The 15,000-nt window shown below is 47.3% G+C and overlaps 1 protein-coding gene across 1 annotated transcript in view; it reads right to left on the reverse strand.

The window, feature by feature from the left end:
* Positions 1-15,000, reverse strand: part of LOC306941788 (A-kinase anchor protein 6-like) — a gene marked incomplete at both ends in the record, with an annotated part of 60,015 nt that overhangs the window by 21,975 nt on the left and 23,040 nt on the right. The window contains 8 exons of the mRNA XM_079527431.1: positions 870-1,172; positions 3,928-4,041; positions 4,754-4,897; positions 5,191-5,568; positions 5,971-6,684; positions 7,016-7,160; positions 7,637-7,665; positions 8,040-8,138. Coding sequence (XP_079383557.1) covers positions 870-1,172; positions 3,928-4,041; positions 4,754-4,897; positions 5,191-5,568; positions 5,971-6,684; positions 7,016-7,160; positions 7,637-7,665; positions 8,040-8,138 — 1,926 coding nt within the window. The remainder of the gene's footprint in view (positions 1-869; positions 1,173-3,927; positions 4,042-4,753; positions 4,898-5,190; positions 5,569-5,970; positions 6,685-7,015; positions 7,161-7,636; positions 7,666-8,039; positions 8,139-15,000) is intronic.

The following is a 15,000-nucleotide window of genomic DNA, read 5'->3' on the forward strand; positions in this document are numbered from 1 at the left end:
TTATATACTTTAGATTAAGAGTAAATGTAGTGTACATTTTATACAATTTACTGAGCCATTGTCTACCTTATGGTTGGTCCCTGACCTAGCAACCAGCAGGATCCTCAATCATTCTGGCTTGTTTATGCTTTTAAAACATTGAAACACTATTATATCCTGCTTTTTGAGGAAAAACAACTTACTGCATGCCCAGACACTATACTGCACTGGAGATGTTGCTTTTACCCGAGGCCGAGATTACATTAATTGATAAACCATAACTGAAACATGTGGATTGTTTTCATTTTCTTTTCTTTTTTTTTTCCAATGTTAGTGGATGAAGAGAGAGGATTTTTGTCCAGCCAAGCGACCGCAACCAATGGGAGCAAAGGGACCTGTAGAAGCAGATGCACCTGTTTGAGGTACTTATGTATTATGGTCATCAATAGAGAAGAGAGGCAGATATCTCCCCTTGTGTGTATTGTACGTATATTGTCTTGTTTTGTTTTGTTTATTGTCAGTCTTTTCATTTACATGTATGTTTGATTAACCCATTCTGGGCGGGAACCCCTTTTGGTGTTTTAAGCATTGTGTTATACTTTAGCTATTGAAAAATAGCAGATCTACAAGCTCATAGCGTGGCACTGAGTGCCGCGCTACGAGCTTGTAGGTCTGCTATTTTTTTTAAATCGTGAAAATGTGGTGCAAATTTGGAATATATATTCTTTCAGAGTGAACGTTTTTAACTCAGATCTTTGCTTCTGGGGAGGGTCCCTGGAACTACATATTTTGAGATTGGAGTCCGGGGCCAATGACATGAAATGACAGACATAGAAACATGTGTTTTTCAGAAAACAAGAAAAAGTACAAGAAAAATAAACTCTCCCTACCTCTATCTTCTTCCAGATGTCAGGGTCTCTGTCCCGCTGCTGCATGTCCTCTAGTAGCTGTTGAATCAGAGATGCAGTTCCCCGTCCGTCCACGGGAGGCGCCGTGCAGAACCGCATGCGCATGATATGGTGCCCCGCCCCCCGGCCTCGGTCCGCGCCGGAGGAGCTCCGGCCCTCGTCGTCCTCGGACAGCAGGTCGCTCAGCGGGCCGGACTCGATGCTCTCGTCCAATGAGGGCGCCACGTCGCTGGAGGAGGTGGGGCTTAGGCGGCCGACCAGGAAGCGGTTTCGGTTTAAGGGGAGCTGGTGACGTAAGAAGTGTGTTAGAGCCATTTTATATTCATGATTATTTGCATTTATTCTCATGCCTGCTTTACGAATTGTATACTTTCTTGATTATTTAATTATGCTAATAATTTGATGGGTTGAATAGAGGTTTCCCCTCCCCTTTGAGCAATGATTTTTAGGTGCAGGACACCTGATGACAGACAGGCGACTCCCTGCTGGGAGATAGAATGTGACACACAGACGGGGAAGCGTCACAGTTTGTTGACCACGCAGGCTCTTTTTTGTTTTTGCACAATACCAAGTTTACGTTTATGTGACGGAGAAATAAATGTTTGTCTGATGCAGCTATACTTTCTGATCTCACTGAGTATTTGTATTAACAAGAAGAGACGCGAGTTATACAGCAACAATAGACTGCAACACCACCCGGACCAACAGCGGCTTTAGTTTATTTGAAAGAAAGGCCACGATAGAAGGCATAACGATGACAAACCTGATCTAAAAAAAACTAAAGTCATGTAGAGCCAACAAGCGCCGGGCCACCGAGAGGAAGCATTGAAGCCAAATGGACATGCTGGTCAATCGTAGGTATTGCTTGAGCGACACTGGGCTAACTACGTCACTATGGGTGCGTACGTGACGCACACGCACGCACGCACGACTCGCGTTGCTCGTCCACATGCTTTCGGCCCGGCGCGTTCATGAAAGCTCCGTTGAATTGAATGCAATGGGCTCTATATGCATACAGAATAACTCTTCCTACTTCCGGGCTGCTTCCCTACTTCCTTCACAGGTGTTACAGATGATACTATTACTAATAAAGGCTCTGTTCCATTCTGGTCAAACAGAGTCAGGGTGCTGCTATTGTGCATCAAAACTTGACTATTGTAACTCCCTCCTCACTGGCCTACCGGCATGTGCACTTAAGCCTCTCCAACTGATCCAAAATGCCGCAGCTCGCTTGGTCTTCAACCAGCCAAAATTCTCACATGTCTCCCCCCTGCTCCGCTCCCTGCACTGGCTCCCGGCCGCTGCCCGCACAGAATACAAAACTCTGATGCTGGCATTTAAAGCAACCAAAGGTATGGCTCCCCCATATCTTGCAAGCATGATTGAACCCTACAAACCCTCCCGCGCACTCAGATCAGCCAACGCAGGGAAGCTGGAAGTACCCTCACTAAAAACGCCAGGACAACGCTCCACACGTCCCAAACACTTCTCCCTTCTGGCCCCAAAACTGTGGAATGCACTTCCCGTTGCAATCAGAACTGCAGCATCACTCCCGATCTTCCGCCGTAGTTTGAAAACCCACCTTTTCAGACTCCACCATGGCCCATAGCACTTACCCTACCCCCTTAGACAGCACTTTTTAGACTTAGATAGCATTTGAAACAGACTTATAGCATGTCATGTAGACAGCACAATAACAGTACAGCATAGTATAATATATATGTATAGCTTATATGTATAGTGTCAATATATAGATATGTTCTAGTTACGTTCTTAGCTTGATACATGCTTTTTATATATGTGATGTATTCCCATGCTTTTTGTTCTTGCTTAATGTAAGTCGCTCTGGATTAAGAGCGTCTGCTAAATGCCTAAATTGTAAATTGTGCGTGTTGGCTCACTGGAATCACTCTGATACACTAGTTGGTCTCAAAGTGTCCTTGAGTGTTTTTCAAATGGCCCTGTACAGGTCTGTAAATACGGACGGGTCCATTTGGTTCCATTTGTACACTCTCAGAGTTATGGGGTCCTTGAAATTAAAAACGTTGAGAACCACTGCACACTAAATGGAACAGAGCCTTAATTAGTGCCATCGGTAACACCTGTGAAGGAAGTAGGGAAGCAGCACGGAAGCAAGGACTAAAAGAGTACATGCCCAAATGTGGTCATGTACAACTTCCTGGTCTCAACTGCACATGTTTCTTTCCTTCCAGGGAGCAACATGGAGTCCACCATACGGTCTTCCTCCGTCCTCTTTAGATAGTCCTTGCCATTCCAGAGCCATAGAGTTATGCAAGCTCCATTCACTTCATGGGGCTAGTCCAATGGCGGCTCTTCTACATAGACTTCTATTGAGCATGGGGATAACCGGAAGTTTACGGAATGCATTGGAGTCTATGGGTACATGAACATGAACCATGTACATGAACCACGTGACCGGGCTGTTTTCTGTCCCCTCAATATATCGCAACTCTTCTATTAGATGGCTCTGGCCCATTCTATGACGTAGATAGGCCCAAAATGGGCGGAGCCCACCACTTTTCCAAGCCGGAAGAAGGGGTGAAAATGACTCATGCGCTGGGTGAGCTCCATGCAAGAGGATGGGAGGGGAATTCCGGTACCGTCTCTATTATTTAGCAAAGCAGGACACTCACCAGGTGAGGAAGAGGAGAGGACACTCACCAGGTGAGGAAGAGGAGAGGACACTCACCAGGTGAGGAAGAGGAGAGGACACTCACCAGGTGAGGAAGAGGAGAGGACACTCACCAGGTGAGGAAGAGGAGAGGACACTCACCAGGTGAGGAAGAGGAGAGGACACTCACCAGGTGAGGAAGAGGAGAGGACACTCAGGGTGAGGAAGAGGAGAGGACACTCACCAGGTGAGGAAGAGGAGAGGACACTCACCAGGTGAGGAAGAGGAGAGGACACTCAGGGTGAGGAAGAGGAGAGGACACTCACCAGGTGAGGAAGAGGAGAGGACACTCACCAGGTGAGGAAGAGGAGAGGACACTCAGGGTGAGGAAGAGGAGAGGACACTCACCAGGTGAGGAAGAGGAGAGGACATGTCCTCCCACTCAGGGTTGAGCTCTGTCAGGTCCCAGTCATCCACGTCCTGCTGTACAGAGTCCTGCATGATACCACCTCCAACAGACCTCTGGATGGACGGGTGGAGAGAGAGAGAGAGAGAGAGAGAGAGAGAGAGAGAAGTAGGTGTCAAGGACGTTATTGACATTTGGGAGAGATGAAGACATACACAATTACACATTATAACCCTTACCCATAAACTTATTTGCCATTTTAAATAAAATAGTTAAAATAGCTGATCTACAAGCTCTCAATGTGTCGATGTAGAATTTAAAAAAAGTAAAAAATGGCAAATATGTTTAGGGATAAGGATAAGCAAGATAGAGCCCATAGTGTAAATGATTGAGTATTGTATCTTTTTATATGTTTTTTGCTTGTTTTTTTACTGTAATATTGTAAATTACACAAAAGTATCAAAAGTAGCAGTTATGCAAGTTATACAAATACGCAGCCACGAAGTGACACATTCTGAGCTTGTAAATTTGAATCCTGAAAAGTAACAGTTTTGGACATAATGAGGTTTCTATCCGACAGAGATGATATAATGTTACGTCTTTTTTTTTTTACCCGCAAAAAATGTTCAGTGTAACTTATGAGGATTTGCATACTAGCTGAAACCAGATATGCAAACTCCCATTTCAACGACAAAAGAATAAAGAGTGAATGGCCTTGTTGGTGTGATTGAATCTGACCGGCAGGGCGATGGACGTGCTTTAAATGGTCATTCCAAGATAAACCCGGGAGAGGAAACCCCCCGCCAGTGATGTGATCTCTCCACTAACCAGCGGCATGGCCTGAGCCAGGCTCTCCAGTTTCATGGCCAGCATCTCTGTCTTGCGGAGCTGGGCAGGGAGCGCCAGGAACTCCTCCGACCCATACCAGTGTTCTCTGTCTGGGCTGGCCTGAGTCGACAGCTGGCTCCCATCCTGGAGAACATGGTGAGAGGAGAGGGAGAGGACAGAAGTAGGGCACCATTACACATTTCAGTTGATGATCGTCACACAAATAATTGGAACGTTTCAATTTGTATTTCTGTTTGCCTTTTAGGCTTCGTAATCACAAATTGCACAGGGCAGATATGACAAATAACTTAGATATACAAAGAAATCACTGGCACATTTAATAATACAATAAATTAAAATAGCTGAAAAAGCTCAAACAGTATCTCCACAACCCACCAATTAAAGACAAAAAACAAAATAAATAAATAAGCAAATACCTGTGGGCCCCGGGGCTTAACGATCCAGACAGCAGGCTTGGCGTGGGGGGGTCGAGGGTCCGACGACTCTTCCCCAGATGCCTCCTGGTCGGAGGAAAGGAACACGTCCCTCATGGGGGAGGGCACAGACGAGTCCGAGGAGCCCTCCTCGCTGTTGTGCTTGTGTGTCTGTGACGCGTGTGCCTTGTCTGTTTGTCTTGAGACGTGGTGCTGAGGAGAAGCCGGGTCAGCCTGGAGAGGCTCAGGGCTCTCTGTGGTGGTCCGGGCCCCAGACGAGCCCCTCTGGGCTGGGTGAGGTGCCCTGGTGGTGTTACCCTCCTGTCCTGCCGTTTCTCTGGAGCTCAGGAGGCTGCTCTGGAGGTTGCGGTCGTTCATGACCTGCCGAGATGAGGCAGGAGTTTCGTTTTTTTGGAAGAATCTTAATTTATGACACGTTAAGTCATATTGTTGTCATCTGAAATGTTTTAGTGTCAGTCTAGTTTTAGTCTAATAAATATCATACGATTTTAGTCAACTAAGTCTACAGTAGATTTTGTTCGATTTTGGCATTTGTGCATTTGTCGGTGCATGCTAAAAATAACAGATCTACAAGCTTGCAACGCGTTGCAGCGTGACACATTTTGAGCTAGTAGATCTGCTATTTTCAGAGCGCAACATCGAGCACAACCAAGCACAGATCTCTTCTCCACTAGTCCCTCCCTAACATAGCCTAGTTTTTGACCTGTTGACCTTTAATGTTGCATATAAACTGCCATTTGTAAGCCATGTCAAACACCAAACCTGCAGGCTCTCGTAGGACTGCGAGACGTTCTCCGGGTACATAGAGTCCAACTCCAACCAGAACCGGGAGCGGTCCGGAGCGTCCAGCAGAGAAGGGGAGCTGCGGCTCAGCTCGGCCTGAAGCTGGAGCCCTGAGGCCGGGCTGCCTCTCCCGGGTCGCCGCCGGCCCGCGTCGGCTCCGACCGCGGCCGTTAATCCCCGGTCTGAGAACACGGCGGCCCTTTTGGGCAGCGAGGGCTGCGTGGGCGAAACGTCGCTGCTCACAGTCCCTCCTCCCTGCAGGGGCCGCTTCGACAGGGAGCCCTCGGCGCGGTCAGACCCGCCGCATTGCATCGCAGGCAGGGTCAGTGAAGTCTGGGATTGGTTCAATGAGTCGGTTGCGGTGGAGGTGGTGGTGAGTGGATCCAGGTTCTGGACGAGCTCAGGGAGCTCTCCGTGCGGATGGAGCCTGTCCTCTCCCAGATCGAACCCTGGGCCTGGACACTGCTGCTGGCCTTGCTCTGGCAGTGACCCCTGCTCCTCTGGCTCCCCCAGGCCGGCCTCCAGGGAGAGGCCTGCTGGCTGCGTTCCCCTGTCGCTGCAGGGCTCGTCACTGGGGCTGTAGTCGCTGAGCTCAAAGGCTGTGATGCCACAGTCCAGGGAGAAGTAGTCCTGGCTGCAACGGATGGTCAGCTGGCCACAGTCGTCCACCTCCGTCAGAGCGTCCAGACGAGTCTGGCGAGAAAGAGGAGATAGAGAGGGTTAGAGAGAGGGAATAAGGCATGGCGATATACATTATACATATACAAATGGGAGAGGGAGAGGGAGGGATAAAAAATGTAAAACAATCAGAGGTCATGTGTGTGTGTGTGTGTGTGTGTGTGTGTGTGTGTGTGTGTGTGTGTGTGTGTGTGTGTGTGTGTGTGTGTGTGTGTGTGTGTGTGTGTGTGTGTGTGTGCGGCACACGTGCATGCGTGCGTATGCCTATGTGTGCGTGTCTGCTTGCCTGTGTGTGTACTTGCATGTATGTGAGCGCATGCCTGCACATGTGTGTCTGTGTGCGTACCTGTTGATGGTGGTCGTGGCTGAAGGCCTGCAGTATGTCAGTCTGTCTGGTGTAGTTTCCGTTGGTGTCCTGCAGTCCCTGTAGGAGTCTCTCCTTCAGCACCAGGACAGACACTCTCAGCTGGTGCCACAACAGCTGCACAGTCCTGTAAGCATTACAGTAAAACAGACACTCTCAGCTGGTGCCACAACATCTGCACAGTCCTGGAACCATGATTACAGTCAAACAGACACTCTCAGCTGGTGCCACAGCAGCTGTACAGTCCTGTAAGCATTACAGTCAAACAGACACTCTCCGCTGGTGCCACAACAGCTGTACAGTCCTGTAAGCATTACAGTCAAACAGACACTCTCAGCTGCACAGTCCTGTAACCAGGTACAGTCAGGCATTAGTAGTAGTAGTTCTTCTTCTTCTTCTTCGTGGAGTCTATGAACCCGGTGTAGGAGTTTATTGGTTGTATTACCGCCCCCTTCTGGTTATCTCCCCTTAAAGGGATAGTCCACCCAAGCAAATACTTTTTTTCTATCTATAGAGCGAGCTATACCATCTCAGAGGTTAACTGAATGGGCAGTCCCCAACTGAATACGTGCCTAATTTATACCTGATCTGACAGAGACCTACCTGATGTCTACTATGATGTTGACAGAGACCTACATGATGTCTACTATGATGTTGACAGATCTACCTGATGTCTACTATGATGTTGACAGAGATCTACCTGATGTCTACTATGATGTTGACAGAGACCTACCTGATGTCTACTATGATGTTGACAGAGACCTACATGATGTCTACTATGATGTTGACAGAGACCTACATGATGTCTACTATGATGTTGACAGAGATCTACCTGATGTCTACTATGATGTTGACAGAGACCTACCTGATGTCTACTATGATGTTGACAGAGACCTACATGATGTCTACTATGATGTTGACAGAGATCTACCTGATGTCTACTATGATGTTGACAGAGATCTACCTGATGTCTACTATGATGTTGACAGACCTACCTGATGTCTACTATGATGTTGACAGAGTAGGACAGCAGCTTCAGGGAGAACTCCGTCTCCAACAGAGCGTGGATCTGTTCCACATGGTCAGAGATGTCCTCACAGATGTCCTGCGCACACGCACACAGACAAGCACACGCACGCACAAAAGAGAGAAGGGAAATTACAGTGAAAAGTGGTGAAACATTACGAAACTTTAAAAAAAAGAAAAGCACCCTGCAGCCTCACATGAACTAGAACAGGTGTGGCGGTGGTTCAGGCCGTCTGGGAATCTCGGGGTCCCCGGTTTGGTCCTCCAGGCTCCGCGTCAAGGTCTCCCCGTGCAAGGACCCCCAAACTATATACTCCCTGTGTGTCCCCATGTGGTGCACACACTACACATTCCTAACATGTATAACCTGTGCTGAGTTGAGGTTCAGCATCAGCTCTCTCAGAGAAGCATTCCACATGCTGTTTGCCGCGCGGGGGAAAGCAGAAGTACAGAAACTGCACGGAGTCATGTGTCCATGATGTTCATGACATGACTCAGTTGGAGTCACGGAGCCTCTCGTTTCCCACGAGTGTACTGTGTTAAAACTATGGTCTCTGTCGGGTGGAAACCTCATATACTTTTCAGGATTCAAATTCAATTGGTAGCAAAAGTAGCAGCTCTACAAGCTCGAAACGCGTCGCGTTGTGGATCTGCTACTTTTGATGCTTCCGTGTGGCGCTGTAGTGTGAGCGAGTCGGGCGTTAATTTATGTAATAACACAAACAGAGGAAAGATGGGGGAAGGAAAATATGCATTGTGTGTTGCACCAACTTGCACGTGCACTCAACCATACAAAACACATTGACATACAAACATAATTAAGACACGCACACTATACTTCACTACAGCACTAAGCTGCAGCCAAGGTCAAACAACTTAAGTTGGCTGGGTTATTATTCATTTTAATAGATAACAGATAGGACGTATAGGGCCTTAGTCCTACTCCTCCTCCCAGCCAACACTCCCCACTGACAGGTAGTTACCCCCCCCCCCCCCCCCCCCCAGAGAGGACGTATAGGGCCTTAGTCCTACTCCTCCTCCCAGCCAACACTCCCCACTGACAGGTAGTTACCCCCCCCCCCCCCCCCCCCCCCAGAGAGGACGTATAGGGCCTTAGTCCTACTCCTCCTCCCAGCCAACACTCCCCACTGACAGGTAGTTAACCCCCCCCCCCAGAGAGGACGTATAGGGCCTTAGTCCTACTCCTCCTCCCAGCCAACACTCCCCACTGACAGGTAGTTACCCCCCCTTTTGATTTACATCAAAAGGGCATGTGAGCTCAAACCCACAATTCAACATTTTGGTTTTACGGAGATCTTCCATTTTCGCATTGCAACTTTTCAGGACTAGAAAGCCTGCAGTTTCTTGTATTCCCCATCGATGATGTCACTGGAGGACGGTTTCTGAACTGCCCACAGCCCTCCTATGAGACACAGACTAGAAAGTCTAGAAAGAAACTAACTAACTAATCTAAAATGGTCATGCTGAAAGAAAGCTTAGTAGTGTTTCGTTTCCCTTGTATTATGTTTTCTTAATTTGGTGGTGAGAGCATATGACAGGGCCTCAAGGTCTCGTTGGCAACCCTGATCGAATGACTTTCACAAACTTCAAATTGGAGTCGCTGTCATAAAGGTGTCCAATCAGAATCTCTGATTGGAATCGGTGTAACAAGTCAATCGCCATTAAGAAACATCCAAAGCTGTCCAATTAGAATTGTGGCTATTAAACAGTCAAATCAGAATACATAATAAAAAGCTCTCAATTCAGAATTACCATTAGCCATACTGTAGCAGTCAAATCACTATTGCTTTACATAGCCATCCAATTAGAATAGCCAGTTCAAAGCAGTCCAATCAGAATCATCGTTACAAGCAATGTTGAATTGTGTGCATCTTTAACATGGAGTCCATATCTCCGTTCTGACTCTTCTCATCCCTCCGTTTCATTTTCTCTTTCTTCAGGTCTTTATCTCTCTCTCATTTCACTCAATCTTGTTTTCTGGATTAACTGAATAAGTGAAATGTATTTATCTTTCTCTGTCCCTCACTGTGTGTCTGCTTTGATGTCTCCGCCAGTGCCATTAAGACTCACAAGTGATGCCAGATGACATTTGAAGATGTTGAAGAAGTTTCATATTAGCAAACTAATTTCAGAAACTATGAATTCATAGACAGGGAGACAGACTCACAAACCACAGAGAGACCTTAGAGTATATATGAATAGAGACGGCACACGAGTTCTCCTTCCATCCACTTGCATTAAGTTGCTCAGAAGCGCATGAGGCGATTTCACTCCTCCTTCCCGTTAGGAACAGAGTGCATTCTGGGATTGATTGGGCCAAACTCATGAACGCGCTGCCATTGCACTGAAACCGCGTTCACGTGTCATCATGAACGTGCGCAATGATAGTCAACGGACCAGCGCGTTCATGTTCTTGGCCCAGCGCTGCAATACCAAATTCGACCACTATGTCCATTGCGCCTCAGGGTTTCCTCCGGGTGCCGTCTCTATTCATATATACTCTAAGAGAGAGACAGACAGATATAAAGTCATGGAGGGGCGGCCATATCTGAATGGTTACAGAGGGGTCTGGGAATCAGAAGGTCTCCTGGTCTGTCCAGTCTATGTGTGGAAGTGTCCCACACATAGACACTTAACCTCTTCTGTTCCCATGCAGGCGCAGTATTAATGGCACCCACTGTTCCTAATAGTTTGGATGGGTAAACTAAACGCACATGACAAATTCCACATACTAAAAGTACAGTGACAAAAATACCCCAAAGGAGTGGAGACAAAAAAATATTATTAGTATTACGCCGGGGCTTCACTGCAGCCATCAGGCATCGCGTCAACGTCAAAGCAGGGAATGTTCCCTTATTAATCAATGCATCGTGCTCCACTGCCGACGTTGCGTTGCGTTCGATGGCTGTAAATCATGGTTCGTTTTGTTATGCTGTCAGAGAACGCAATGCAACGACAGACAGACAGACAGACAGACAGACAGACCGACAGACCGACAGACCGACCGACCGACCGACCGACCGACCGACCGACCGACAGACAGACAGACAGACAGACAAACTCCTAGGTTTAAAAGTAGAGGGAGCAAGATAAAACATGATGTTTGTATAATAAGGAGCTATACAGTTACAGCATACTGTATGTCTCACCAAAGGGTGACCTCAATGACATCATATCCTTGTCAACACTGCGACACACCAAATCACATTCCCTTTACATGTTTTTAACGTATACTATACATCTTTCAACCCATGCAGCACCAGGCTCACTGGTTTTTAATCCTTCAGTTTGTATTTAGTGTAACTCAGACAGACCCTTACGGGTCCATTTGGTAATAGCATACACTCTCAAGACTTAAATGAACACTATTTTACTGTGTAGTACTGACTGCATGATTATTTTATCAACAAAAGCTCCCATACACTGCAAGATACAAACTATGACTATGACATGATGACCAATATCTTTTGGGCAAGACTCATGAGCATGAAGCACAATTAAATCCAAAGTAAAACTGTGTTCAGGTGTGAGAAACTATTCTAAGTGATTAGAATAGCAGGGTGCTGACTTCCACATAGACATGCTGCTTACAACACACACGCACGCACTGACGCGCGCTCGCACGCACGCTATCTATTTATTTGCATCAAGGTAAAGGGGCTCTTTTTTATCTACGACATTTAAGAATGAGACTTAGAAGTGAGAGGATCTAACTTCAAGCTTCTTTCTATTGAGTTTCTCTTTAAAACGGGGATTGTTTGTGTAAAGCTGCAGCGGCGCGCTGATAATCACGCCATAAATCATGTACTAAAGTAGGACCGACCGCGGCGTGCGCAGCTGCACCGTTATCTCAAAGTAACTACAGTATGTGACGTGCATCATAATCCGCTGAGTCATAGTAACAGGCCATAGCAACACATCAAAACAACAACCTCGCACTGTGCTGCTGCTGTGTTTTATGAGTATGTGTCAGGCCACGCGCATGCCATGCACACTCACACACACACACACACACACACACACACACACACACACACACACACACACACACACACACACACACACACACACACACACACACACACACACACACACACACACACACACACACACACACATACTGTACACACACGCGCACCTTCCACTCTCTAAATAACGCGGCAGGCATGTGCCGAATGTAGGTCAAACAGGCTGCTATAGCTTGGCGGACTCCAGCTACCTCAATGACCTCCTCGCGGTTCCTCAGAAATATATCCGGGAGGATCGAGTCACTGAAATGCACATTACACAATGCACAGCACTGCAATATACGGAACTGTGCAACACAACACAACAGCACTGCATTGAGACGTATACACATTTAATACAATATTTTGTATTTGAAAAAAGAAAAAAAACACACTGTCTCTCCTACACTGATTCTCAGATTTCCTACAGTCTCCCAAATACTGTCTGTCTATCATGTCTCGCTCTCAGCTTTATGCTGTCAATATCTCCTGTCTCGCTCTCTTTTCTGTCTGTCTTAATACATGAGTAGGCCTATCACACATCTTGTGTAATTATTATCGAGGCACATCTGATCTGAGAGACAGTGGTGACATTTCAAGGCGGGTTTTAAAAAAAGTATGTATGACTACAACCACACTTTGATGATGAAACCGACCGACCGACTGACGGAGTGTGTGTGTGTGTGTGTGTGTGTGTGTGTGTGTGTGTGTGTGTGTGTGTGTGAGAGAGAGAGAGAGAGAGAGAGAGACACAAGGGCAAGATACAAAATGTGGATGATTAGAACCGTGGTGATCAAAGTGGGGTCTCCTGAAGGACCCCCAGGGGTCCTTCAGGAGGTTCCAAGGGGTCCCCAGCTGAACTAGTTTACTGACCCTAATATACTTAACCCTGGTGAGCAGTATGGGTTAGCGCCCCAGCCTGTGTCCTCCGTGAGGAGGAAGCCCAACAGCCCTCGTGAGGCCTTTGGGAGGGCCATGCAAGCAGCAAGCGGAACCGCAGCACCATGACCCTGTGGAACCATTGCCCACCACTCCTGAATGAACTGTCTGGTGCAACGCACAGGTCCTCGCTCTACTCCTGGTGAGAGCAGGAGTGGACCTGGTGAGACGTAGGAGGGGCCCGGACAGGAGACATCCCACAGAGCCTAGTCCCTCCATGCGCCAGAAGTGTACCTCCCAGCCCTGGCAGAGTAGTTCTGGAGTAGTTCCAACGGATTGTGTGCCCCTGGTTTTTCCCTAGTGGGACTGATTGAGGGTAGCTACTGGGACATAAGCTACTGGGTCGCCTGAGTGAGGGGAATGATGTTGAGAGACCCGAAACCCCGTTGACCTCAGGATACATCACTGAGGATACGTCCCAGGTGCATCCATTTTTTAGTTAACCCTATACTAGAACCTATTGATCTGCTATTTTCAAAACATCTTGAAACTTTGGGAGGGGAGAATTGAAACATTTTAACAACAAAAAATCTTGAATGGGCACAAAATACTTTTATCAGATGTGCGTTTCGCGGCCAAATACATTTATATTAACATATGATTTGGGGGTCTTTGACATGACATAGTTTGAGTAAGCACTGGTTTAGAACATGCAACATATTGCATGTTCTAAATCTCTCTCTCTCTCTTTCTCTCTCTCTCTCTCGCTCTCGCACCCCGGTCACGAGGTGCGAGGTCATGAGTAGGCCCATCACACATAGAGAGCGCGGTATCTCATCTCTCACATGTCTACGCCATTCCCCACAGCCTGCTTCCTAATATAAGTTGTAGAGAATGTAGACTGTGGCAAACAGACACACACTCACACGTGCGTGCGTGTGTGTGGAGAGAGAGAGAGAGTTGCAGGGTAAGACATGACACAGACAGGACTCATAAACCTACTCTGTTTACTGACACCATGCAGGTCAGTGGGTTACAACAGCTCACCTCCCCTCCTCGATGACCTCCTGTACACCGCTGGCTGACCCTCACCACATTAATGTACATTTACCTCGATCATGTTGTGGGAAATATGAACTCAAATCTATATAGTATATTGTTCCATGCTAGTCTGTCTGGTCGTGTCTGTGAGCAACAACACCTTGGCCTGAAAGCCTGTCTTAATCCAATCAACCCTTTGATCAAGCTGTATGTAAAAGACCATGTCACACCTCCTGTCTCAGGAGGGGGGCGACAGCCAAGGCGTCTGTATTGTATTGTACCTTTGTGAAGGTGTGGACCTGCTTCTGGGGTATAAGAGAGGACCTACGGAGAAGCTGGGGAGGCTAGTGGGATGGAGACGACGAGAGAGAGATGTACTGAGAGAGAAAGTTGGAATGATGCAGGCTAAGCCTGCTAGACTAGTAGATGTTGTTTGCTTGTTGCTGTTCTTCTGAATAAACTTCTAAGATATACATTCACCAGGATGGACATATATTATTTCCATAACAATCACCTCCTGTACACCGCTGGCTGACCCTCACAATACTAATGTACATTTACCTCGATCACCTCCTGTACAGCGCTGGCTGACCCTAACAACACTAATGTACATTTACCTCGATCACCTCCTGTACAGCGCTGGCTGACCCTAACAACACATTTACCTCCATCACCTCCTGTACAGCGCTGGCTGACCCTAACAACACTAATGTACATTTACCTCGATCACCTCCTGTACAGCGCTGGCTGACCCTAACAACACTAATGTACATTTACCTCGATCACCTCCTGTACAGCGCTGGCTGACCCTAACAACACTAATGTACATTTACCTCGATCACCTCCTGTACACCGCTGGCTGACCCTAACAACACTAATGTACATTTACCTCGATCACCTCCTGTACAGCGCTGGCTGACCCTAACAACACTAATGTACATTTACCTCGATCACCTCCTGTACACCGCTGGCTGAGCCCTAACAACACTAATG

This window comes from Electrona antarctica, assembly GCF_951216825.1.
Source record: "Electrona antarctica genome assembly, chromosome: 18".
Classification (NCBI taxonomy): Eukaryota; Metazoa; Chordata; class Actinopteri; order Myctophiformes; family Myctophidae; genus Electrona; species Electrona antarctica.